The sequence below is a fragment of the Pogona vitticeps genome, chromosome 4 (assembly GCF_051106095.1).
Source record: "Pogona vitticeps strain Pit_001003342236 chromosome 4, PviZW2.1, whole genome shotgun sequence".
Classification (NCBI taxonomy): Eukaryota; Metazoa; Chordata; class Lepidosauria; order Squamata; family Agamidae; genus Pogona; species Pogona vitticeps.
In genome coordinates, this window is record NC_135786.1 from 195558820 (window position 1) to 195583560 (window position 24741).

The 24741-nt window shown below is 39.0% G+C and overlaps 1 protein-coding gene across 4 annotated transcripts in view; it reads left to right on the plus strand.

Annotated features, from left to right (window-relative positions):
* RP1 (RP1 axonemal microtubule associated) overlaps window positions 1-24741 on the plus strand; it is a 276632-nt gene that overhangs the window by 212806 nt on the left and 39085 nt on the right. For all 4 annotated transcript variants that reach the window (XM_072998925.2, XM_078393749.1, XM_020795975.3 and 1 more), the window contains 7 exons: window positions 9417-9565; window positions 11679-11757; window positions 13602-13733; window positions 16057-16238; window positions 17717-17803; window positions 21036-21168; window positions 22461-22612. In XM_072998925.2, coding sequence (XP_072855026.2) covers window positions 9417-9565; window positions 11679-11757; window positions 13602-13733; window positions 16057-16238; window positions 17717-17803; window positions 21036-21168; window positions 22461-22612 — 914 coding nt within the window. The remainder of the gene's footprint in view (window positions 1-9416; window positions 9566-11678; window positions 11758-13601; window positions 13734-16056; window positions 16239-17716; window positions 17804-21035; window positions 21169-22460; window positions 22613-24741) is intronic.

A 24741-nucleotide genomic window follows, 5' to 3' on the forward strand; every position in this document is an offset into this window, starting at 1 on the left:
AACTGAAAAGAAAGAACCACGGCAACTTGTTGTGGGGAATAATTAGCAAGACTTGACATGATACATTGGGAACACAATGGGCTACAACTTTATTCTGTCTGTAGCTGCAGGCTTCATTAGCCTGAGCATAGGGAACACAATTAGCTGATATGTTTGCCAGCCAATTACTCTCCTTATCCCCATGAGGGGGCACGGAGGAGTGTGGGATGACAGGACCATGAGGAGGAGCCACTATGTAACCCCTCATTTTTCCTTGTGGTGAAGTGAGTGCCACAGCTCCTGAGTTAAGAGTGCAACTGTTGCATTCACCATTTTGAGCACTTCCCACTAGGGGAAATATGCAGATACACTGGCCCTCCCATTTTCCCACTGAATCCATCTCCTTGCTGACCTGCCACCAGAGTCAGATGGAAATCCAGTCACCTCCTGCCACAGCCACTACAACTGCAACCATTCCACAGGGTTGTTGCTCACATTGCTTAACCACATATCCTGACTCTAGTTCAACAGGTGCATCCCATTTAGCTAAAAACAAGGCACTATCATGAAGGACAACTCAAGGTACAATATGCCTCCCCCAAGTCTGACACTTATCCAGTGCGGGAAAATGGTAGCCCACCACTCCCCGCAGCTTCAAAGCAATTTGAAAGCCCTTGAGCTCACACTTCTTAATCTTTAAGCTGTCACAAGACTGTTGCTGTTCCTAATACGACTGTCCCAAATTCTTGATCTTACATGCACTCACCCAAAGGGAGGAATCTTTGTGCATTTCCATTGCCAGTGCATCCTCAATAGCCACATCCCACATCATTCTCCATAGGACTTTCTCATACAAGAGTAGCTTTTGGGTGGGAGCAGAATGGGCTGCTGCACACCTAATTAGAAGAGTAAAATTTTCCTTGAAATCCTCAGACTCTGCTCTGCATCAAATAATTTTTCTATTTGGACAATTAAAGTAAGTTATAATAACAATTCTGATAGTTCTTACAATAGATCATTTAATAGATTGTATTACATTAACTACATTTAAGGGGAGTTTTGAGTTTAGTTTTTCTCAGGAAAGATGCAGTTGTAAATGGGAGCAGCATATTTTTTTGCTAAGGCACTTAATTTTTTTCTCCTTGTTTACTTTTGTAAAACTGCTTGCAGCTTGAGCAACAGGGGGTAGAATAGAGATAGTGAAACTGTTAAAAATGGTGGGCTATCTTGCACACCTCTGCTTAAATAGGAGAGTCACATAATTTATTGGACCCAGATGAGAAAAAAGGGAGAAATAATTCTTCACATTCTTTTAAGCTGTGCTTAGTGGAAAGGCAGCACAGCTTAAAAGAATCACCACAATATTTCACCTATTATTCTTTTGCAAAGTAATGGCATTTAAGAAAAGCAAACTATAGTTGACAAAATTTTATATATACACATTTTTAGACTTTTTAAATAAATGTAATCTAAAATATATTTTATAATCATCATTGTTAGCAATACTGTATATGTAGACAAAACTTTTCTTAATTATCACATTCATCTACATTTCAATTTCAATGTAAATTTGACCTTTAAAATTCTCACTTTAATGTTGTGTTTTTAGTACATCAGATTTATTAGAAGAGTGAATTCATGAAATACCATAATATTTGTATCCTTGCTTTTTTGTTATATAGCACTCAATCTGAAAGGCAAATGTTTTTAAGAAGGAAAAGTGTTTGCATTAAACATTTCTGACCCACTGCTTTTAATTTATATATGAGGGAAAAACATTTTACATTATTTTAAAATGTTTCTTAATCCCTTCTCATAATTGTACAGCACTGTCTGTGAGGGTTCAAGCTTTACCTTCTCGGTGTTTAACTCAAACTCTGGAGACAAGTCTGTTGTAAAAACATGACTAGTTTTTATTGGAACATTTAACAATAAATCTTGCTGTGCAACCTTAGTTTCTATCTTTTCTCTCATCGCCAACAGGTCTAGCAAGGGCATCCAAACATCTTTAACAAAGGGGTTGTTAATCAACTAATCCCAGGGTCCCCTCAAAAATGGGTTACTGTCCTCAAAGTCGTGGACCATACTCTCAGGGTCTAATAGCAGGATGGTCTCGTCATCTCAGTTCTCCGCCCCATAGGCATCCTCCTCTCCTCGTAGAAGGGTCCAGGGTCCAATAAGTGGCCCTTCTTCCCGACTTCTTCTAAACGCCATGTCACATCCCCGCTCCTCTCAGGATACAGCTTCCCTTTCTTCCTTGAGGCGGCTGCACCACTCCCGGGCCTCAGACTCCCCCCAATACGATGGACGTTGTGGCAGACCCCTTTCTCTCTGGTAGTCTGCCTTCTCCTGAAGAACCCTTACTGTTTCCCATTTACCGGTCCATGGGTCTTCCACCCATATTATCTCCCACCCCCCACCCCCCAGTATCGGGTCAACATGTCCTTTTATATCCCCCATTCCCGCCTCCACAGCGGACCTCCCTTTTTTCTCTCTTCCCGCCGATTCACTTTCCGTTTGTGTGGCCACTGTTGTTTTCAAAAGTTCTTGCTCCAACTCCCCGCTGTTTAGTTTCGATGGGCGGTGTAGGCGGGTTTGTCTGTACCTCCTGTTCCATTTTAAGGGAGGACAACACTCTAGCGAGGGCCTTTATACTCTTGCCCCCAGTCTCACAAAGTCCCAATGATATTTATTCAGAAGTAACTTTTACTGAGTTCATCACGAGCAGCTTCTATTAAGGGTGTCCTGGGAGAACATCTTATTGAAATCTATGGGCTAACTTCTGAACAGAAATTACATGATCTGAGTGTTTAACTGCAAACTTACAGTGCAGGGTTGGGGAACAGTTCCCCGCTTCAAATGTTGCTGAACTCAAATTCCCACATATCCTAATCAGAGGAGCCAGTATCTAAATGGCTGGAGATGCCTCATTTTAGCTCAGCCATATGCCGGTCTACTTGTAAAGTAGTAGTAGACAGTAAAGTGAAGTACGTGTCCTCACTTTAATGGGGCTTATGACTAGGTAAGAGTAAGGCTGCAACCTAAAATTTCCACACTATTTGCCCTGTATTTTGTCATGCATCTAAATGCTTCAAACTGGTTTCCTTTTCAATTGCTTTTCTATGGATGTATTATTAAATGCACCCTGCTTTTAAAAAAATGCTGAAAAAAATACAGCAGGTGATACAATGTGGAATAAAGGACTTGTTTATTCTTGCTATCCCAACCCTGGAATAATGATGCGAGACAAAGATATGGATTAAATATGGGCCACTTTATTGATAACATCAAAATACGATAATGGCAATTCTTTGCCAAAAGAGGGGGCCTGCTGTAGTGTGGAAACAGGTGAAAGGCAGGGTTATGCAGACAGCCCTTAATCAATAAATGGGTGAGTTCCTGCCCCCAAGTTCCCGTGGTCTCCAGACAGCAAGAATCCAGCCAGCCACTAATAAAACACCCCCAGACCTCAAGCCATCTTTCGCTGATGACTGTTGGTCCAGAAGTGGCCCAGCGCATCCTCCCGCCACAGACACTGTAATTGCACGATCTGTAGTGCTGGGAAGTGGGATGCGCTGTTGGCTTAACAGAGATTACAATCGGGACACACCGAAAATACTTGTTTTTTCTGCACTACCCGCCTGTGTGACCAAAATTAAACCACCAAAATGCCAACAACCCTTATCCAGTGTGGGATAGGCAAAAAATCCCCCCATCCATAAGCCAATCGGGATGAAGGTCAAAAATTCCTATCTGGCCCCTGAAAGGCAACCAGACAAACTCACACTAGAAAAAGGGAGGGCGGGTGGGAGCCCGAAAAAGGAAGAAGGCAGTGCAAGGGGGAAAGCCCTTTAAGTACCCAGGGCTTTCCTGCCTCTCGCACAACATCTCGTGAGACTTAAATGCAGTCTCGCTCTATCCCGGGTGGATAGCAAGGGTCAATTGCTTCGGCCAAAGGCGATGCCTTGCCAGCAGTTGCAGCATTTACTTTGTTGGGGCACAAAACTAGACCCTCACGGCTTCCTGCAGTCTGCCAGCAACGAATACATCAAGAGAAGGGGCGGTGGTGGAATGCTAACATAAATCTATTAAAAGTAAGCAAGTTCTAGGGACAAATCCGTGGACCTCTGCCAATGCATCCACTGCCAGTTGCAAATAAATAATCTAATGAAGATGCACATGGACATTTGGCACTGGATTTATAGAATGGCTTTTAATATTCTGTGCATGAAAATCATCCTAAATGCATGCTCCAGCATGCCTGCACAAAATCAGACGTAGCAGGCCTCATGTTACCTAATTTCCCCCTAACAAATAAAATGGGAATGCTTCCTTTGCTGGCATAGGAGGGCTCCTGCATGACAGCACAAACATCAGATATTCCTGTTTGCCAAGAGTTCAGCCTAATGAGAATGTGTATGAATGCAAGTCCTGTTGAAAAAGAACAGGGATTGCATCAAAGGATACTTAATGAGTTATGTTATAAGTCAGAACTGGCTTATAATGACCCTAATAGGGCTTTCAAGTAAATGAGAAATTTAAGGAGTAGTTTAAATACTTCCCCTTCCCCAGTGAGTTTCCATAGCCTAGAGGGAATTCAAGAGCTGGTCTCTGGAACCCTAGTCCACTGCTCTATCCACTATATCACACTGGGCAGCAAAGGATAGCAATAAACAAATTGGTTGTAACATTTACTTGATTTACAGAGAGTGCTTTTCCTAAAATCAGCAGCCAGAATAGTTTTGTCTGTGTGTGTTTTGCAAACGATGTCATTGCCAGTTTTGGACTCAAAATATTTTTGTGCTGCTTTCTTCCTCCCGTTAACTTATAATGTAAATGTATAATCTCCTTTGGGAGTAAATTATATTTGTTTGTGGGGGACACAGTCTGTCCCCCACAACATTCAAATATGAAAACAAGCAAAGCACAGAGAACTAGGCGTGCTTGTAGCCCACCCAAACCTTTAAGTTGATTTCAGTGAACCTTTCAGCAAGATCATCAAAATATATTTTTAGACAAGGTGATAAAATGTGGGTAAGTGATGCTACTTTAAGTGCATGTATACTTTACCTTAGGTAGATTATAGTTTGTATAAAAAGATACCAATCAGGGACTCCAGGTCACTTCTAGAGAGAAGTGACAAAGAGATGCTGCAGGTTTCTGCCCTTGAACCAATGTTTATATAGACAAAGTTCATTATGAATTGCAAATTACAAAATGACATGGAACTAAATCATCATATGATTAACAAGTATAAAAAGTTGAGTTATCCTTCAGGAAAAGCTGTGTATAAAAAGATGCATTTGAAGTGATTGCCTAAAATTCAGAATATGTACGCATTTGCCCAAGACCCACTGGGATTGAATTCCACAGCAAACATTGTTCAATACACAAACATAAAAACATGGGAAGCTGCTTTATCCTGAGTTAAGCTATCCGTTACTGTAACTAAGAATTGCTGGTGCTGATTTTCATGAATTCTCCAGGCTTTCAGATGGCCCCATCAATTTTATTTGGCAATGCTGGGGAACTTCAACACACAAAATATGTGTTTTTAACATTGACCTAAAACTCCTTCTCCACCTTTATCAATGACCTGTTCCTGTCCTCTTCCTCCTTCTTTAATAATTATGTGCATAATGGTGGATATAGGATGCTTATCAGTTTTACCAAAATGGAAGAAAAACTAACAAAATGAATTTCAATTTATTTATTTACTTTATTTATAGCCCATCTTTCTTTCTCTGAAGAGGCACAATAGATACAAAAGCAAGGCTCTGAATTTAGGTAGAGAAAAAACTGATGCAGGCTGAATGACATCTGGCTTGATGATAGTATATACAGTGGTGCCTCGCATAACGATGTTAATTGGTTCCAGAAAAAAAAACGTTATGTGAAAACATGTGAAGCACAATTTCCCATAGGAATGCATTGAAAACCGGTTAATCCATTCCAATTTTCTCTCTCCCCCCGCGGCTTGGATCTGACCCACGGCGACTACCTCAGCCATGGCTGGACTCCCTAGAGTCCGGCCATGGCTGGGGTAGCCGCCGCGGCTCGGATCCAAGCCCCGCTGCTCAGCTGGGGGAAAATGTCGGCAGTGGGCTGCGGCCTCGGAAGGACCCCGAAGCCACCGTCCCCTGCCGACAATTCCCTTCCGAGCTCCGGGGACAGGCTGGGGGGTGGATCGGGAAGCTTGAAGCCTCCCAGCGCTGCATACCCAGAAGTCCGGGAACGGCCTGGGTAAGCAGCGTGGAGAGGCTTCAAGCTCCCCGATTCACCCCCCAGCCTGTCCCCGATGCTTGAAACCTCCCCGCGCCGCCTACCCAGCCCGTTCTCGGACACCTGGGGATTTCTTCTAATAATGGGTTTCCTACAAAGCATAGTTCAACAATAAAATGTTTATGGCTAGAAGGACTGAGATTTGGTGGGAGGGGCTAGTATGTGCAACAGAAGTCCTCTACATTTTTGTTCACAAGTTCCAAAATTCTTCACAGTTACCTAGTTTGGCCAGGACTGAGGGGAGTTATAGGTCAAAAACGTCTGGCAGACTCCTGCTATCTACCCTGTTCTAAGCTATATCACCAGACATATCATCTAGATCACTAGAAGTGATAGTTCAGCTCTATTCTCATTAGGCCAGGTGTGGCGCTCACCTTTGTGGCCTCTGCTTTATTTCGTCCTCATAACGGCTCACACACCTTCCTCCTCTTCACGCTGCCACCAGATGTTATTTCTTTAACATCAATTAAGTACTGGACACTTATGCTGCAAAACACAATCAGTTTATTGAACAGGGTGGGGTTAATAATCAGTTGGAAACTGCAGTATAAATCACAGGAAGGAATCACATTTATTAAACAAGGTTTGGTTCTTTCAAATCACTCTTTTAACTCTAGCTATCTCTGACCATCCTGGTCCAATTCCCAAGCCTCCAGCTCTCTAACCCTCTTTCCAGCACTCTCTCTCCTTTTTCCCGACTCCTCAAACTCCTCTCTGGCCCCACCTTCTGGTCTCTCTATTGGCTCTCCCATCAAGGTTCTGCAGTGACGGACAGGTGACGTTTGGGCTATCCACTACACCAAGTATCATTTAAAGTACAGTGGGTATCACAGTTTAAGAAGGGCTTCAAAAATTAGAACATGTCCAAGGAAGATGACAGTGAGCTCAGGAGACAAAGCCCTGTGATGAAAGTTTTATGGAGCTGGATGAACTTAGTCTAGAAAGGGACAATTAAGAGGCAATACAATAGGCATCAACTATTCTTAAGACTATCATATAGACCCTGAAGCAAATGAGTTTTCTGTTGCTACGGAGTTTAGAACTTGAGTTGATGGATTCAGATCACAGACACTTGATATGCACTCAGATTGACAAATTCTTGTACGAGTACTAAGCAGTAGGGTGTTGGTGAAAGTATCCTTTAGCTTTTGCATGGTCCATTAACATTCTCTGTTAGATGATCATTTTCCTGCCTTCTGACACCTATGTAAAAGCTTTCTGCCAGTAGTATCTATTCAGAGGTGTCTAAATCAGACAGTAAAATCACTGCAGAATGATGAGGAGAAAGATGTTGTATCTGCCTTGGTTTAACAAAGAATTTAACAGAATAGGAGTAACACTTTCGTTCTGGATAGGTGTTGTAGCATTTTGTTTTGGAGGAAAAATGAGTCTCTTGTTATATTTGCTACTATATGATGGCTGCAAGATTTTTTTATCAGTGACAGGAATTTGGTAGGTCAGGATTAGGCCTTCATGTTCTTCCAGAGCAAAACTGCAGATGATGTTTTGCATTTCTAACATAATGCAGAATATTTTTTTGATATTAATTTCTGAGCCCCAAATTCCCAAAGTTTTATTACAGGCATGTGCATGTAAAATAAACATGTTTCTCATTGTCATTTAGAATACAGTTTCTGTCAGTGAGCTGGCTAGAGAGTTCAGTGGTTTAGAGATCTGCCTGGGAGATTAATTCCCCATTGTGCCTCCTGGGAGAAGGGCCGCCCTATGTGGCCTTGGGTAGGCAGCACAATCCCAGAGCTTCCCCCAGAAGAAGGGAATGGTAAACTTAGAACTGCAAATCTGGAAGGGATCCTATGGACCAGCCCCTGTCAAGGAGCCACAGTGGGGCATCACTCTCTCACCATCTGGCTCCACAGACAAAAACCTAAACTACTGAGCTATCCAGTAGTATTTACCTAGCTATACTAGGGAGCTGTAGCAGTTTCAAAAATCAACTGATACATTTTGCACACCCCTGAACTTTTAAAGGTGCAAGTCTCCCTATTCCCATTTGTGATGTAAGCACCAGAACAAGAGCAGCTCTCCCCATCCTGAATCAGCAGCAGCTGAAAGACAGCTTGCTCAGTGTATAAAATGCTGACCTGGTGGAGATGGCTATTCCTCAGGAGTGGCCCTCCTCACCTACTTAGCTAGGGTTAAGCTGCTACAGATCTGTATGTTCTTCAATGCCTAGTATAGTACTCAGCTGCAGTTCAAACAGTAGGAGCCTTCTAAGGCAGGGAGGCAGGCAAGTTCCCTCCCTTTGGCAAACTGCTGACAGAAAACGGAGGTCACACTTTCTCTACAAATTGATTTTGTGACACAGATTTGAATAATTACTGGAGGCTTTGGAGAACTGTCATCAAAAAGACAACTTCTAAAAGCTGTGTTTGGAGATGAGGTATAATCCTTGAAGAGAGAAATTCCTATACATCTCAATTAGTGGGAAATGTTTTTTCCCTCTTCAGAACATGGCCTGATATAATATACCCAACTTGTGGAAGCTCTGCATGTGTTTGGATGCAAGATTCTTGAGAACCCTATGTGTGTTGCATTGAGTTTTAGCTATGGAAGAATATAACAACTACAAATACTGCTGCTACTTTTGAACTGTAGTAGCATATACATTTAATATATACTGTACATTCAAAAATCTGTTCTCTATGACTCAGTAGTGTATGAGCAAGTTTCTCAAAGAATACATTTTAGGATTTATATCTGACATGGCAAAATATAGTTAGCTGAGATTATACATGGGTTTCATAAAAGATCTCTCTTCACCCACCATTTTCTCTGCCTCATGTATGTTAGAAGGGCTGGGAACAGGCAGTCTTTCACTACAGTTCTTTTCTGGCAACAATTTCAAAGGGTTGACTCAAAATGCCACAACTTGGTCAGTGAAGTAATTATGGCAAAAACCCCTTTTTATACAGATATGAGAATAACCTCCAGAACAACAGTGTATGGTAGCACATCTTTAAATGTGATTTGTCTCTTCCTTAGTTAATAAATATATATATCTATATGAGGTAGCTTATCCATAAAACTGTATAACAACTGAGCAGAGTGGTATGAAATCTTACTTTATAACCAGTGACAAACAGTCTCAAGGTTTTTCTCATTACAGTGATATATATTTCTTTTATTTACTTCAGTTGTGGAATACTCAATCTGTATTTATACTGGAGACAAAAAGAAAGGTGATGCCAGTGGAAATGCTTACCTATGTATTCAAGGGGACAGAGGTGACTCCGGGAAACGATGCCTTAATAAAAGAGGCCCAGTTACATTTGGCAAAGGAAAGGTAAAGAAAGAAAGAAAGAAAGAAAGAAAGAAAGAAAGAAAGAAAGAAAGAAAGAAAGAAAGAAAGAAAGAAAGAAAGAAAGAAAGAAAGAAAGAAAGAAAGAAAGAAAGAAAGAAAGAAAGAAAGACAATAGTATTTGCATATGTTGTAATACTATATTTCATCTGGTACATAAAGGACTGAATCCAACTGATAGCCCCAAACACAGTAGATCCATTGAAACAATGAGATATGCCTAATGTTGACTCACTGTTAAAGAAGCGAATTAGTAGGAGTACTGTAGTTGAGACTGGTAATTAGATTTAGGCCAGGATATTTACTTCAAAAATCATATAGTAATGTATTACTATACTCATATATCCTACAGTACAATTGTATTGTATAGTATTGTATAGTAGTACCCTAACTGTATGGTGTCACATTGGCCTGTGAAAACCTGTGTGGTGTAATAGGTAAGAGTGTCAGACTAGGTCTGAGGAGACCTGAGTTCAGTTCCCCATTAGGAAATGGAAACAAATTGGGAGGTAGCAATGATAAACCATTCCAAAACATCTCATATGCCTAGAAATTCCTGTGAGCTTTGCCATGAGTTCTAAATAGATTATTGAGGCAAATTAAATTCTTATTAGCCTCACTGGGTTGACTAAGAGAGTGCTAAAAAGTTACTAATTCTCCTTGATAAACTGAGAGCAATGGGATTTAAAGGTAATTGATTAGTATCTACCTGGTTTCTATTCTTCAACAAACTGATAGCTAAAAGACTAGTAGATGAACATGCCCAGAATCTGGTTGTGTGGTTATGTCAGCAGAAGGGAAATAACATAGTTGTCCCTAATAACTAGACTCTGTTAGGATTCCTGCTTCCTTGCAAAGCCTCTCAAATGGCATAAATGAAAAGTCCAAGTGAGAACTCATCATTAGGGGGAAGATTTCTATGACATGTCATCTTTTTTCCTGCAGCCTGGTTTTGGACATGTTTATGAGTACCCTGATGAGAAAGGCCAGATTACTGATAGACATGTTGAAATGTGCTTGTGAGTTCAAATGTGGTCTTCATAATCATATATGAATATGAAGCCCCCATCTCTAGCCAAGAGCTTTCACATATATTTTGTAAATCATAAAGTATATTTGTGATTAATTGTTGAGTTATTTCAGCTCTCTTGGCCAAATACTCCTATCACCCATAATTTAGACACAATGCAGGATGGCTAACAGTACTTAAGAGCAATAAAATACAATGACTTGAATCCAACTCTTAATCCCAACCAGGGCAAATTTACTTAATCTATGGAAACTTGGTAAAGTCAGAAATAATGTGAGTTCTATTGATTCAGTTGGTCTACTCAGTTAAAACTGACAGATTCCATATCTTTTCCAGATATAATAAAACAGAGCAAAAATATAAATGCAACTTTGCATGAAACTCAACAGAAAAATTCCTACTTGAAAAGGGTGGTTTTCGCCCTTCAAATATTATAGAAAAGATTTGTACGTGGAGAAGAAGCAAATATGTAAAGGACTATATTTCCTTTCCTGGGTCAGGAACATTTGCTTTCCTGTAACATAGTACAGTACCCAAATAATGACCAATCCAATGTGAAATGCTTCAGAAAAATATATATATATATCAAGGTCACATTGCAAGATCAAAGTAATAGATTATCTGATTTTATTTATTTCATTCTAGAACATATGCTTTAGTGAAGTAGCTAACTAGAGCTTTAAACCACTTAAGGAAGTAATACACTTTTAATCCATATGATTTTCTAATATTTGCTGCAAATTCCTACTAGTCATTTATTTAAAACAAAGACCCTTTCAATGGGATGAATTCCAACATGAGAAAAGTCTTAGAGCTGCATTCTAGCAGTGGGTATGAATAAGGAACAAAACAAATTGGATAGGAATAGATGTAATAGATGTAAAATATTATCTATTGTGCACATCTTTTTAATGCTGTCTTACAGGAAACTATATCTTATGCTGAGATGTTCATGTATACTTAGACAAATTTCCAAGTAAAGTTTTTGAATGTTTACATATAGTTACTATTCCTCCTGGATATTAAAACCCTAAACCACCAATAATGCTTTTTTTTTTCAAATTACAGGTGGATGTTTTCAAAATCAAAGCAGTTCATCTTGGGAAGTTGAACCAAGTACTTGTAGGGTTTAAAAGTTTAAACAAAGGTACTGTTCGCAAAGTAAACATATATATTGTATATAGTGAACACATTGCAACAAACATCAGAGTTGTGGCTATTAATCTATAGCTGCAAGAAGAAAAAAAGGCTGCTGTCCAAAATAGTAACCAGCAATGCGGGCATCCTGAAATGGGGACATGCCATTACATCACATCTTTTGAAGTTTTCTCTGCAGCACCTTTACTAACTAAGAAAGAAGCTACCCACGATAGTGACTTACATCTTCAGCAGATGGAAGTTCTGAAGCAGACACATCAAAGAAAGTCTTTTCACACCAGAAACTTATACACCTAGACAGCCAATTTGGACTTGCAGTCAAAGAGAGATGGCTTGTAACAATATGAGTTTTCTTAGGCAACAGCCTATTTCATTTCATGCAAGTAGTGGGCTGAGATGATGTTTCATTAAATGCAAGTCAAAAAGTCCCATTACCTTAGAGAAAGATAAAACTACAGCCAGAAATTCAAAATAGTTTAAGAATGTGTGAAGATTGTGGAAACTACAGTATAGTCCCTATTAGCAACTATGTTTATTGTACCAACTTTGGTTTTGTCTGAGAAAGGAATATAAATTTGTTGGGGTGAAAATACAAAAAAGGAACTAATAACATCCAATGGATCCCATTATGAAAGAAAGACCAAAGTACTATTAAGGATACTGTTTTCTTTTTGTCTTGGTCCTTCTTTTTTTTTTCTTATAAAGTTACAAATGTAGCTGTATTGCAGTTTAAAACTTGCCCAACTCTGTGAAGATCCTCAGTCTTGCCTAACTTGTTTGGACCCAAACAGTTGATGGCTTTCTTCAGGGGCTGTACCAAGAAAACAAAAAAGTGACAAAGAGATCAAAGAAAACAATATCCCTAATGATCACTACTACACGTGTTCCAGCCCCACAAATTCTGGCTCCACTATTCCACCTATACTCAGCACCCAAAATATGAGAATAGCAAACCAGATTAGGGATTAGAGAGCAACCTGATTCTCTTGCATGCCCACTAGTCTGCTGTGGCTAATAACTATCTCATGAAGATGGATTTTGTTCTGCATGTTAATGCTTGGAGTTACTATAGATATCTAGATGACCATGGTGGGAGAACAATCTGGACCTCCTCCATCACATTTCTAATATTCTTAAATCTCTGGATGACCTCTCATAGCAGTTTTTCTTAGGTGTTAAAATACATAGATAGAAAAAATATTTAAAGTAGACTGAGAGCAACTGCGGTTTGATGGATACAATGCCAGATGGGGAACAGAAGACTTGGGTTCACATCCCCATGCAGGCATGACAATGCTGAAACTACTCTTTTAACATCTCACTTACACTGAAATGCCTATCAGGGATGCCATAAATAAGAAGCAACTTGTTGGCCCAAAACACAAGCTTCAGAAGTGAAGTTCTAAGGTGGAACAACCTTACGTGTACAACCTTAAATGTGTTCATTTGAATACACTTTGCCATGAAAGATTGAATCTAATATAATTCTAAGTCACATAGGCCAATGATGACCAAATGACCCAGAAAGATATTGGAGTTTATGATACTGAAAACCATTAATAGCATTATTAAGTAACAAATTTCTATAGTACTTTCAGTGTGCAAAGATTTTATAATCTTTTAGACATATCACAATTATAGCAGTGAATGTTTACTGTTAATTATTTTAATAGTTTTGTTGTTCAGTTTCTTTTTAGCAATGGTTTTAATGTTTCTATTGAATTTGTTTTTCATCACGTTGTTGGCTATCTTGAGTCAGTTTACTTAGTGGAAAAATTGGATGAAGTATAATAAAATTTATAACTGGTTGAATTACATTTTCTTGTCTTTTAGATGACTGGTTCCTAGAAAAGATTGTAATAAAAGAAGGAATTCATCCTTTTACCACATACATCTTTGTTCACAATAACTGGATCAGTAAATACTCAAAAAAAGATTTTACAGAAGTAGCAGTTTCACTGCAAGGTGAGATCTCTTTCTAACTGTACAGTACTTGCATGTCCCTGCTGAAAGATAAGTCCCTGCCACCCTTAAACATGTTTACCCATATCAAAGAAAAGAAAAACACAGAGATAGTTTAATCAGTACCAGCAGAACTTTCTGGTGCTTTAACACAAGATTTCACCAACTCTGGAGGTTATGTTGCTTTTGTGTTCTGATTGATCATTGGGAAATAAACACAGGTTTTATTTGCAAACTGATTGCATAACATTTTGAAGCAATGTATATTTGAAATGTTGATGTTTTACCAGCTTCTGGTTTGTCTGCGGACAAACGCTAGCTCTGTGGGTTGGAAACGGAGATGAGCACCGCACCCTAGAGTTGGACACGACTGGACAAAATTGTCAAGGGGAACCTTTACTTTAATTGTGAAATTGAGGGACGTGGTGGCACTGCGGGTTAAATCGCAGAAGCCTCTGTGCTGCAAGATCAGAAGACCAGCAGTCGTAAGATCGAATCCATGTGACAGAGTGAGCTCCCATTCCTTATCCCAGCTCCTGCCAATCTAGCAGTTTGAAAGCATGTAAAAATAAGAGTAGATAAATAGGTACCACCTTGGTGGGAAGGTAATGGTGTTCCATGTCTAGTTGTGCTGGGCACGTGACCACGGAAACTGTCATTGGACAAACACTGGCTCTATGGCTTGGAAACGGGGCTGAACACTGCCCCCTAGAGTTGGACATGATTGGACTAAATGTCAAGGGGAACCTTTACCTTTACTAATTGTGAAATAGACCATTTAGTTTGTTTCTTCCCTAAGTCCCAGGGAGACTGTCAATCAGCTGTGAAAAGGCTATAGCTAAAGCTCACCAAAGAATTTCAGAAGAAGATCAGTCCATGCTTTATAGACTATAGCAAAGCTTTTGACTGTGTTGATCATGAGAAGCTATGGGTTTTTCTGAAAGAAATGGGTGTGCCTCAGCACTTGTTTGTCCTAATGCATAACCTGTACATTAGACAAGAAGCTACCATTAAGGCAGAATATGGAGAGAGAGAATGGTTTCCTATAGGCAAAGGTATCAGATAAGGGTGCATTTTATCCGCTTATCTCTTCAGTGCACACACAGAACGTTGTATGGAAAATTGGACTAGATTCAGGTGAAGGAGAAGTGAAAACTGGTGAAAGAAACATCAATAATTTAAGATATGCACAATCTTATTAACAAAAAGCAGCAATGACTTGAAATGACTTTTAGTGAAAGTGAAAGAAGAAAGTGTCAAAGGAGGACTGCAGTTGAATATAAGGAGATCAAAATCATGACTACAGAATAACTACACAACTTTAGTGTTGACAATGAAGAAATGGAAATAGTTAATGATTTTGTATAACTTGGTTCAATCATCAATCCTAATGGAAACTGCAGCCAAGAAATCAGAAGACTGAAACTTGGATGGGCAGCAATAAAAGAATTGGAAAAGATCATAAAGTGTAAGGATATGTCACTTGAGACTAAGATCAAGATCATCCACATTCTTATATTTCCAGTCACCATACATGGGTGTGAAAGCTGGACGGTTAAAAAACCTAGTGCTGGAGAAGAGCTTTGCAGATACTCTGAACTTCCAGAAGGATAAACAAGTGGGTCCCAGATGAAATCAAATCCGTTTTCTGGGGGCCAAAATGTTGAAACTGAGATTGCCCTACTTTGGGCACATCATGAGAAGGCAGGATTTCCTAGGAAAGTTAATAATGCTGGGGAAAGTGGAAGGCAGCAGGAAAAGAGGAAGATCAAACATGAGATGGACTGATTTCTTAAAGGAACCACAGAGCAGTTGAGGACAGGACATTTTGGAGATTGCTCATTCATACAGTTTCCGTAAATTGGAGGTGACTTGATGGCACATAAGAACAAAGAGAAAAATATGTTGGAATACTAACAAATCACTTCTAAAACACTTTTAAGGCATTACAAATCAAATACTCCTCAGAAAAGTATCATGTTACTGGAAATCAATGGATCTTAAACTCTCCTCATTTCCTCTTTTCAAAATTCTCTAGTGACCCATTTGTATGTTTCAGTCTAACCACTGTGAGATTGCATAGGATAACTGAGAGGTGACTCACATCCCTATATGTTTATGATGGCTGCAACTTTAGGTAGCAATTCAAATAATAAACCATGTATTCCTAGGATGTTTGTCCAATACTAGATGGTACCTGTTGAGGCATTTCCAAGGCAGTTCATGAAGGTAGAAATATAAAATACTGACTACGCCTAGATAATACTTTTTTAAAGAAATTGAATAACCTTTCTAACTGGCTGTGCTGGCTGTATTCTTCTTTCAGAAATGACTGCATCATCTGGCCCAGTTAAAGATTTTGATGCTAAAAGCCAAGGGCAGTGGAGAGTGTGGTTGGATTGTGCACACATTCCAGAAAAAATGCCTTACATGAATGCAGTTATCTATGGAACTAATGGGAAATCTCTTCCCCAAAGAGTTCAGAATTTTAAAGATGAACCATTTCTGGTATCTAATTTCTGTTGATTCCGCCTGAATTTTCGGGAATTGTTTTATAACTGCCACACTGATTGTGATTGCCAGTTGTCATACTGATACTAAAAGTTGATTTTGATGCTATCCTTTAGACAATTTCAAATTGCAAAAAAGATAAAACAAATATTAAACTTGTTGACAGCTATCCTTATGAACAATTAATAAAACCAAGGCGTAATAAAATAAATTGAGAATTTTGAATGGCAAACCATTGAATACCCTTTAAGCACTCTATCAAATCTAACTTCCATGAACAAGTTTGAATGTGAATTCACCTATACATATGCAAATTTCAGTTACATAATTATATATTAAAATATTTTAGATGGGTATTAACCTTGGCATGCAGATCATTAATTATCAAAGTTCTATAAATTTATCACATAAAAATGCATAGATTAGCCATCATTCATAATCCAAGTGTTAAGTTTTCAAAACAGCTATTTAAAATGTTTTCAAAGGCCATGTCTTTTTGGGTAATTTCTAGAACCAACAATGGCTCTTCAGTATGGAAGAATATGATAAGTGATCATTTGTCCTGAGTGAAGTTACAGCATATTTTCTGATCCAGTGGGAATTCCAGAGTACTGAGGGTTGGTAGTGTGCTTAGAGTTCAATTAAATGTACACCAAGAATTCCAGTGTTCCTCCACATTCGTTTCTGTTTCTATGCAATATGATATGACATTTTTTTTCTTTTTAAACATTGCATTGGTATGGATGCAATAGTACCACAGTAGTAAAAAGCAATGGATCTGTTGGGACAGTTTTTGTACCAGGATTTTCTTTTCCTATTCAAAAAACACTACATAGTAAGTGGCTAAAAGTTGGGGCGTGCTCTGGTCCATGGGGTCACGAAGAGTCGGACACAACTAAACGACTAAACAACAAAAGGTTGGGGACATTATTTAAATTCTTTCGGTGACAACAGCTCTGTTCATGCATTGTAGACCCCAACATTGTGAACACAGGGGAATGCTTAGTTCTCCCTCCCTGCATAGATGCATTCTTTACATTTCAGCATGGCTTTGAGAGGAGTTCCTCTTTACATGTATGCTATAGACATGAGCAAAAGCCATTGAAAATCTGGGTTGTTGCTGGTGCCTACAGCCTACACCTAATCATGACGATTTCCCTCTTCAGACCTGACCCTGAAACTGTGAAGAACGTTGTGATGGAACAAGTGTGGATAGGCCTTCCACTTTAAGTGTTTTTATGGCAGCGGGTTTTATCATGTCTGAATAGGGCTAATGTTGTGCAGTGCCTGATTTGTAAATTTAGTTCTGTGTGGATTCTACAGTAGCTCTGGCAAAAAAAGATATCCTGCTCAGATACATGAGGGTGGAGATCTCAATGGTGCTAAGGCGAAGTAAACAATGTACATATATACTAGAATGTACTATATATATATATAGTATTATTCAGCTAATTTTTTTTTATTTTCTTCAAAAGCTGAATGTTGGTGATATTGGCAGCATAACAAAGGTTTCCTTTATGCTATCCAGCCCAGATCTGAATAAAGGACTTTTACTTTACAAGGTAACATATATTATAATATAATGTACATTATCCTGCATAATTTTATCACTTAATACTTGGGACTTCAATACTCATGTATTATAAAATACAAGCTTTCTATTTATATAGTACCGTGGGAGCTTGAAAAATGTCTTGTAGGTTAGTTTTATTAATTTTTGTACTTTTGACTTGCATAAGCTGCTTATTCATAGATAAAGAGCCCAGGTAACAAATTTAGTAAATTCTTTTTTTAAAAGCAAGATGACTTACTAAGCCAAAATTGCTTTCATTTATGGTTACTAAGTGTTCCAGAAAAAGGATCTTAACATTTATGCAGAAGATGGCGCTTGACTCATGGCTAGTTTCAGGAAGAAAAGGCTACCAGTTAGCAGTGAATTTGGGCCTATCATTATCCTTTCCTGTTCAAGTAGATCACAGTAACAGACTGTGTAAGAGAATGTTCCATGGTGAGACCAAGTGTTAATGGCAGAACTTAGGGGAGAAGAGGACTTCTGAATAGATCTAAGGTTCAAAGAGTCTATTAATTGCTCTTAGAACAGTGGTGAGCATGGTCTGTGAGTCGCATGTGCCCCCAGAACCCAAGTGAGACCTCTTAGCCTCTCTCTATCCCTCCAATCTCCCCGAGAGTTCACTAAAAAGAAAAAGAAGTCACATCATACACAGATAAAAGACCTGGAGAGTACAATTTCCCATTGAAATCTGTTTTTCAGCGGGGAGGGGGGGAGAAGAAGCTTTTATGTATAACAAATAAACAAACCAGGAGGCTTTTGTGAGTGTGATTTGTCATTTTGGGAGGGAATGGGGCAGGGGTTTAGGGTAGCCACTGCTCCATTGTCAAAAAGGAGAACATGGAAGACAAGGAACATCAAAAAGGAAGACGTTCTTCACCTAAAAAAGGACATTGAATGTGCATATGCTAATTTAAATGAATATACAGTATGCAAATACCATTGTAATTATATGTTATTACTATAAGCGGAAATGCAGTGCAGCTCACTATATTCCCCAAGACTAACTAAATAACCACCTTGAGACATAGCCCTGAGAGAAAGATAGAATATAAATCAAATAAATAGATTAGGTATAGGATTTAATAACTCTGAAATGCCCTGTGCCTTGTGCTTTCTTCAGAGTTCTGGCTATGAATATATATAGAAAGAAAATAAGGAGAGGTCACTGTAGTTTATTTGAACAACCAGTTTTTTTCCAGAGGAATGGTCTGAACCATGAATGCCTAGTCATAAGGAGTGACCTCACATACAAAGTTCATACAGAACTGTCGTGGCATTCCATGCTGTAACCCTTCTGCCATTTATCAGAAGTTATATGTATTATTTCTTTTTTCTCTTACAAAATAACTGTCTACAGCAAAACCATTTTATTTTAAAAATGAGCAAGCTAATCTATGATTAGATGTTCACCAGTCAAGCCTCTGCTACACACAAAGATTTAGCGTCATAAATTCATTATTCATAATAGTCTGTCCTCAACTTCTAACCAAGATTATTTCTGGGAGGTTTTTTTAAAAAGTTCCCCCCCCCCCCCGAATTCTTCAATGGCCAGTCTGATGAAGAGTTCTGTGGGACTCAAAAGCTAGTCTGCTTGTAAGATTTTATTGGTCTAATAAAGTTGTCACCTGACAGACAGTAGCATAGTGTCTGATATGATATAATGGTAAAACTAGTGCATCAATGTATCAAATGACTTAACTCTAGGTTTATTTATTTAAAAAAATTCAAGAACATTTGGGGGGCATATTGTGGGGGATGGTGTTCTTGTACTCCCTAAACATCATGTCCCAACTGTTTACATTGCCACAACACAACACAACAGACACGCGCACACACACACACACACACACACACACACACACACACACACACCTTTGTAGAAGGAAACAACTGATCATGTTGAGAGAAGTGGGTTTTTTAAAAAAATAATTTGAGCTTGAAAAAAGTAGAAATCTCTGACATCAGAGAAAAAGCTCCATGTTGGAGGTGAAAAGGACCGAACTGATCTGAATTGGCCTTAGTGTCAGGTGATCAGAAAAAAAATTCAGTTCATCTGTTTGATAACCAGAGTAAATCCTGCAGTATTTGATTGTGTAGTTTCAGCCTGATTCTTCTATGAACACTACTAAATCCAGGAAGAGCAGCTGTTTCTCTCCAATCTTCATATACAAACTGAATAGGAGGAGGTCCACAACTGAATCCTGTAGAACTCTTCAGGCAGTGCCCTCAGGCATTAACATTCTTTGGAACTTTCCTGCTATGAATAAAATAATTCAAAAAGTCATGTGGCTCTTCAGCCCTGCCGCCATCATTTTATGATAAGAGACACCAGGATGTAGGCATCCTTCAGTCTCTTAATAGAGGTCTTGGAACAGGATCTAGTGTGGCTGAGAAGGCCAATACAAGAGTGACAATCCCTGCCACACTGAACTCAAATACAATCTGTCCCCTGTCCAGCTCCCTGATTTTGCGGGTTTCAGAACTTCCTCTTTGCCTCGGCCTGCTGAACAAGTGTCTCTTCAAAATGGGAGAGGCTGTGATGCACCACCTGCCTCCAGGCTGAATGCTCAGATGTCAAGGTTTCCCATCAGTTGAGGTCCATTGCTAAGGCCTTCAGATCCCGCTTGCAGATATCCTTGTATTGCAACTGTGGTCTCCCTCTGGGGCAATTTCCCTGCACTAATTCTCCATACAGGAGATCTTTTGGAATCCGACCATCAGCCAATCTCACTGCATGCCGAAGCCAATGTAGACGTTGCTGTTTCAGTAAGGTATACATGCTAAAAATTCCAGCTTGTTCTAGGACTACTCTATTTGAAACTTTGTCTTACCAGATGATACCAAAAATGCGTCAGAGGCAACACATATGGAAAGTGTTCAGCTTCTTCTCCTGCCATGCACAACAGGTTCTGCAGTACAGGACACAGGCTCTATAGACCTGGATCTTGGTATATGCCATCAACTTCTTATTAAGCCATACTCTCTTTGTGAGTCAAGAAAACATGGTAGCTGATTTGCCAATGTGTTTATCCAGCTCAACTTAGACATCTAGAGAGATGTCTAAGAGACTCCAAATGCTAGCAAAAAGAGGCAAAGGGAAAAAGTAAGGTAAACAATGATGACAACCAGAACCCAGCAAAGCTTGCAATATGTTATTTCATGAGCTCCTAAAAAAGGAGGAGATTTGAAAGAACAATATTCTTTTTCCCATTGTCCTGCAGCTCCGGATGAAAGACGTGGATACTAAAGAGGAGCTGGGCTTTCACCCTTTAAACCAATGGCTCTTTGAAGAAGATGGGTCAGGGACTGTGACAGAGCTGGCAGCAGTCAGACCAGATGAAGCACCGCTTAAGGGTAGGTGGCCAACACATAAAGCAAGCGAAAGTAGTTCTCTCCCTCTCGGAAATAATCACTGGAGCAAACATGACAGAAAGGATTACATGTTATTCTAGAAAAAAATAATTTGTTATTATTTTTGACATGTTTAAAGCACTTGTGAGAGATGTTGGAGTTTCGGCTGGGGTTTAACAAGACTGAAAAATGTGATGAATTGGGGGGGATTTGTTTTTGTTTTTGATTTAGGCAACTTTCACTTATGAGAATCATAGTTCTATGAAAGTAAATATGTACTATTCACTGGCAAATGTTTTTGACTCCAGTTGGGTTGATTTCTAGAGTCAGGCATATAAGACATAAGACATAAGAAATTTATTTGTCATTGCACTCACAAGTGGGTGCAACGAAATGAGGTGCTCTTCCCCAAGGTAAAACTGGACAACACCACTACAAAAAAAAAGTTAAAAATATACACAACACTCACCATACAAATATAAATACCCCGTTTCTCCCAGCAATTAAAATTCCACCAAAAATTTATGACCAATGTTTCAATCTTGGATGTCTCCAGGAAACTCTGTGTTGAAGCTTCCTATTAAAGAACGTGTTGCTGACACAGAGACCATAATAACAGCAAAACTCCAGCAAGCATTCCTTTTCCTTTGAGTCTGCCAGTTAGATAATTGCTGCCACTACCAATTAAAATGGTATGAAGAACCAACTCCACTCTTCACATAGATCTATATTAATATGATTCACTACAGACAGTAATCATCATCTAGTATGATATTTGGATGACAGCGCAGAGTCCTGTAATGCATGTTTCTCTAGGCAGTCTGACAGAATGAATCTTTGAAGAACAATGGCAACATGTAGAATTCAGCACTTCGATACTGACTGCTATCTGTCTGAAATTTGAGTAAGAATGTGAATGAAATAATCTTTAATGTTGAAATGTGAGTGAAATGGTGCTGTTTGGAAGGAATACAATTATTGCTTCCAACGCGTGTAATTCTGGAAATATGAGAGGCACTGGAGGTGAGAGCAGCTAGACAAACCCTTCTGTCTAAATCCTAACAAATTTAACAATATTAAATCAGCTTCAGTGACTATGCACCATATTAAACACTTGTGAAATATAATATATAATTCCATGTTGTTTGGTAATCTACCATTATAAAGCTCAGAACTATGGTAGTGCATAATACACTTCCCATTATGGAGGAAGAAGCATATGGGACTACTTGGTTGATATTTTTATGTCCCACCTTGTACAGATTCCTTTTTCCATATCTAATCTTTTCCTACAGAGATTATTTACTTGGTCAGCATCCATGCAGGAACATTATCTGCATCAGGTACAGATGCAGACCTCTTTATTACAATATTTGGGGAGAATGGAGACTCTTCGAAAAGAAGACTTAGGAATTCAAAGTCATGTGAATATGTTGAGAAGGGTCAGGTAAGTGCAGACTTCGTGTAGATATTTCTTCAGAGGCTTTGCTAATTGTCTGTTGTAATGTAAAAGGGGCAGGGAGTGCAAATGAACTTGGCTGCTTCATTGAAAGAAAAAAACGTTGAAAACTCCAGCTCTCTTCTTAACGGTATCCTTGCAAAAAGAGTGGAGAAGCTTTATACTTATATTTTAGATGTGTGCCACCTTTACATGGTTTGTGAGGAAAAAGAGAATATAATAATAGCAGCTGCCAAATCAAAGCAGGTGTGCAAAACTAAACTTAAACCGCCTAGAGTGGTCGTTTTGACCAGATACAAATAAATAAATAAATAAATAAATAAATAAATAAATAAATAAATAAATAAATAAATAAATAAATAAATAAATAAATAAATAAATAAATAAATGTTGGTAGTAAATTAATGCAACACTTATAGAAATAATCAGTTTCTCTCAGTAAGCAAGGGGCTGAATGCTGGATCAAATGGGAATGTGAAGAAAAGATTAACAGCATGAAAGAGGTCTGTGAATTATGCTTTCACAAATGTATATCGTTCACAGACCCCAGATTTGATCCAAACCAGACCCCAAATCCAAAATGAGATTTAGAAATCAGGATCACCACTGTTCCCATTCTTTTGCATCAAAAAACCAAAATGTCTATAGGAAAGCTGGCAATCTGGTAGAGCCTGAGGAGGAGACTGAATTTCAGCCTTGTAGCTTCAATAGTTTTTTCAAAACAACTGTTCACTGTGTTCATCATGAAGCTTTTCCACTGGCACTGTGCCTCCAGTATTTAATTTGACTTTCTACAGTGTCCTCACACTTTACAGTGTGAAAGAGCAAAACAGCAAAGATGGTATGTTGGGGAGTAGACATGGAAGACCATCAGTCTTCTTGAGTCAAAGTATCAGCCAACTATATCCATATTCAAGCAGTATTCTGCTTCAGTCAAAACAACAGGGAGTTGCTGTGCGTATGCTTGCTAAAAAAAGATATGTTGATGATGGTGATGCACAGTCTCACATATGCATGAACCATATAAAAACAGAGAGACTGAAAATAACTTTAGTCAAGCTAGCAACAGGACCTGGAAGCCTAATACACTAACCTAGGTACTAATGGTGGGGGCAGAAATTGAAGATTAAGAGAGAGAAAAAGAGAGAGAGTTTGGGGTGGGATGAGATTTAGAAATCAGGATGTGGAGAGAGAAATTCAGTGAGAAAAAAAAATAAAAGAAATAGGAATTACAGAATTAAGAACCAAAACATTTTCTAAAACCTGATAAGCAATGAATGAAGAGAAAAAATTGTCACTGAGATCTACAAACAGATGGGGGGGGGGAGGATTAAAAGGAAGAGAATTTAAATATGAACCTAGCATAGATCTGATAAAATCAAGCAGTGCTGACTACATTGTCTGACTTTCACTTCACTCACTTAGAACAGGGCCTAACTCTGACGCTGGCTTTGCTTGATATTGTTAATGTACAACAATAACGAGGAGGAGGAGGAGGAGGAGGAGGAGGAGGAGGAGGAGGAGGAGGAGGGAAGCTACAATATTGCTTCATGAAAGTTGTAGTCTAGCTGCCCTTTAGGCTCTGTAGAGAATGTCTCCTGAAGAACTATTGATCCCAGGAAGTGCTGTAATAGCTTCCTTAGGAAGCAAGGCCAGAGATAGGTTATACAATCTTGGAGGTAGGCCCTTCCCCAGGTGTGCAAAATGTAGGTTGTCCATAGGTGTGTGTCTATGGGCTGGAACATCTATAATTCTGCCCAGGGAATTCTTGGAGAATTCTGGGAACTGGAGTTCAAAAATCTGAATGGCACATCCCTATTCTTGAATATCTGATTTTCTTTTCTTATCTTCACTGTCTAGCTTAATTTTGAACCTGCCAGTAAGTACTTACCAGCCAAGATGTTCCACCCAATCAATTTGTTAGAGAATAGAATTCTGCTATGGCTAATTTCAGACAGACAACCAATAGACAACTTTGGAATGTTTCCAGTCCAGCAATCAATATCTACCACTGTTTGATTCCATCTATTTTGTAAATAAGATGGAAGCTTCTTCTCATATAACTCTATTTAGCAATCACTGCATGTTAATTTAATTGTTGTTTGGCAAATTGTCAA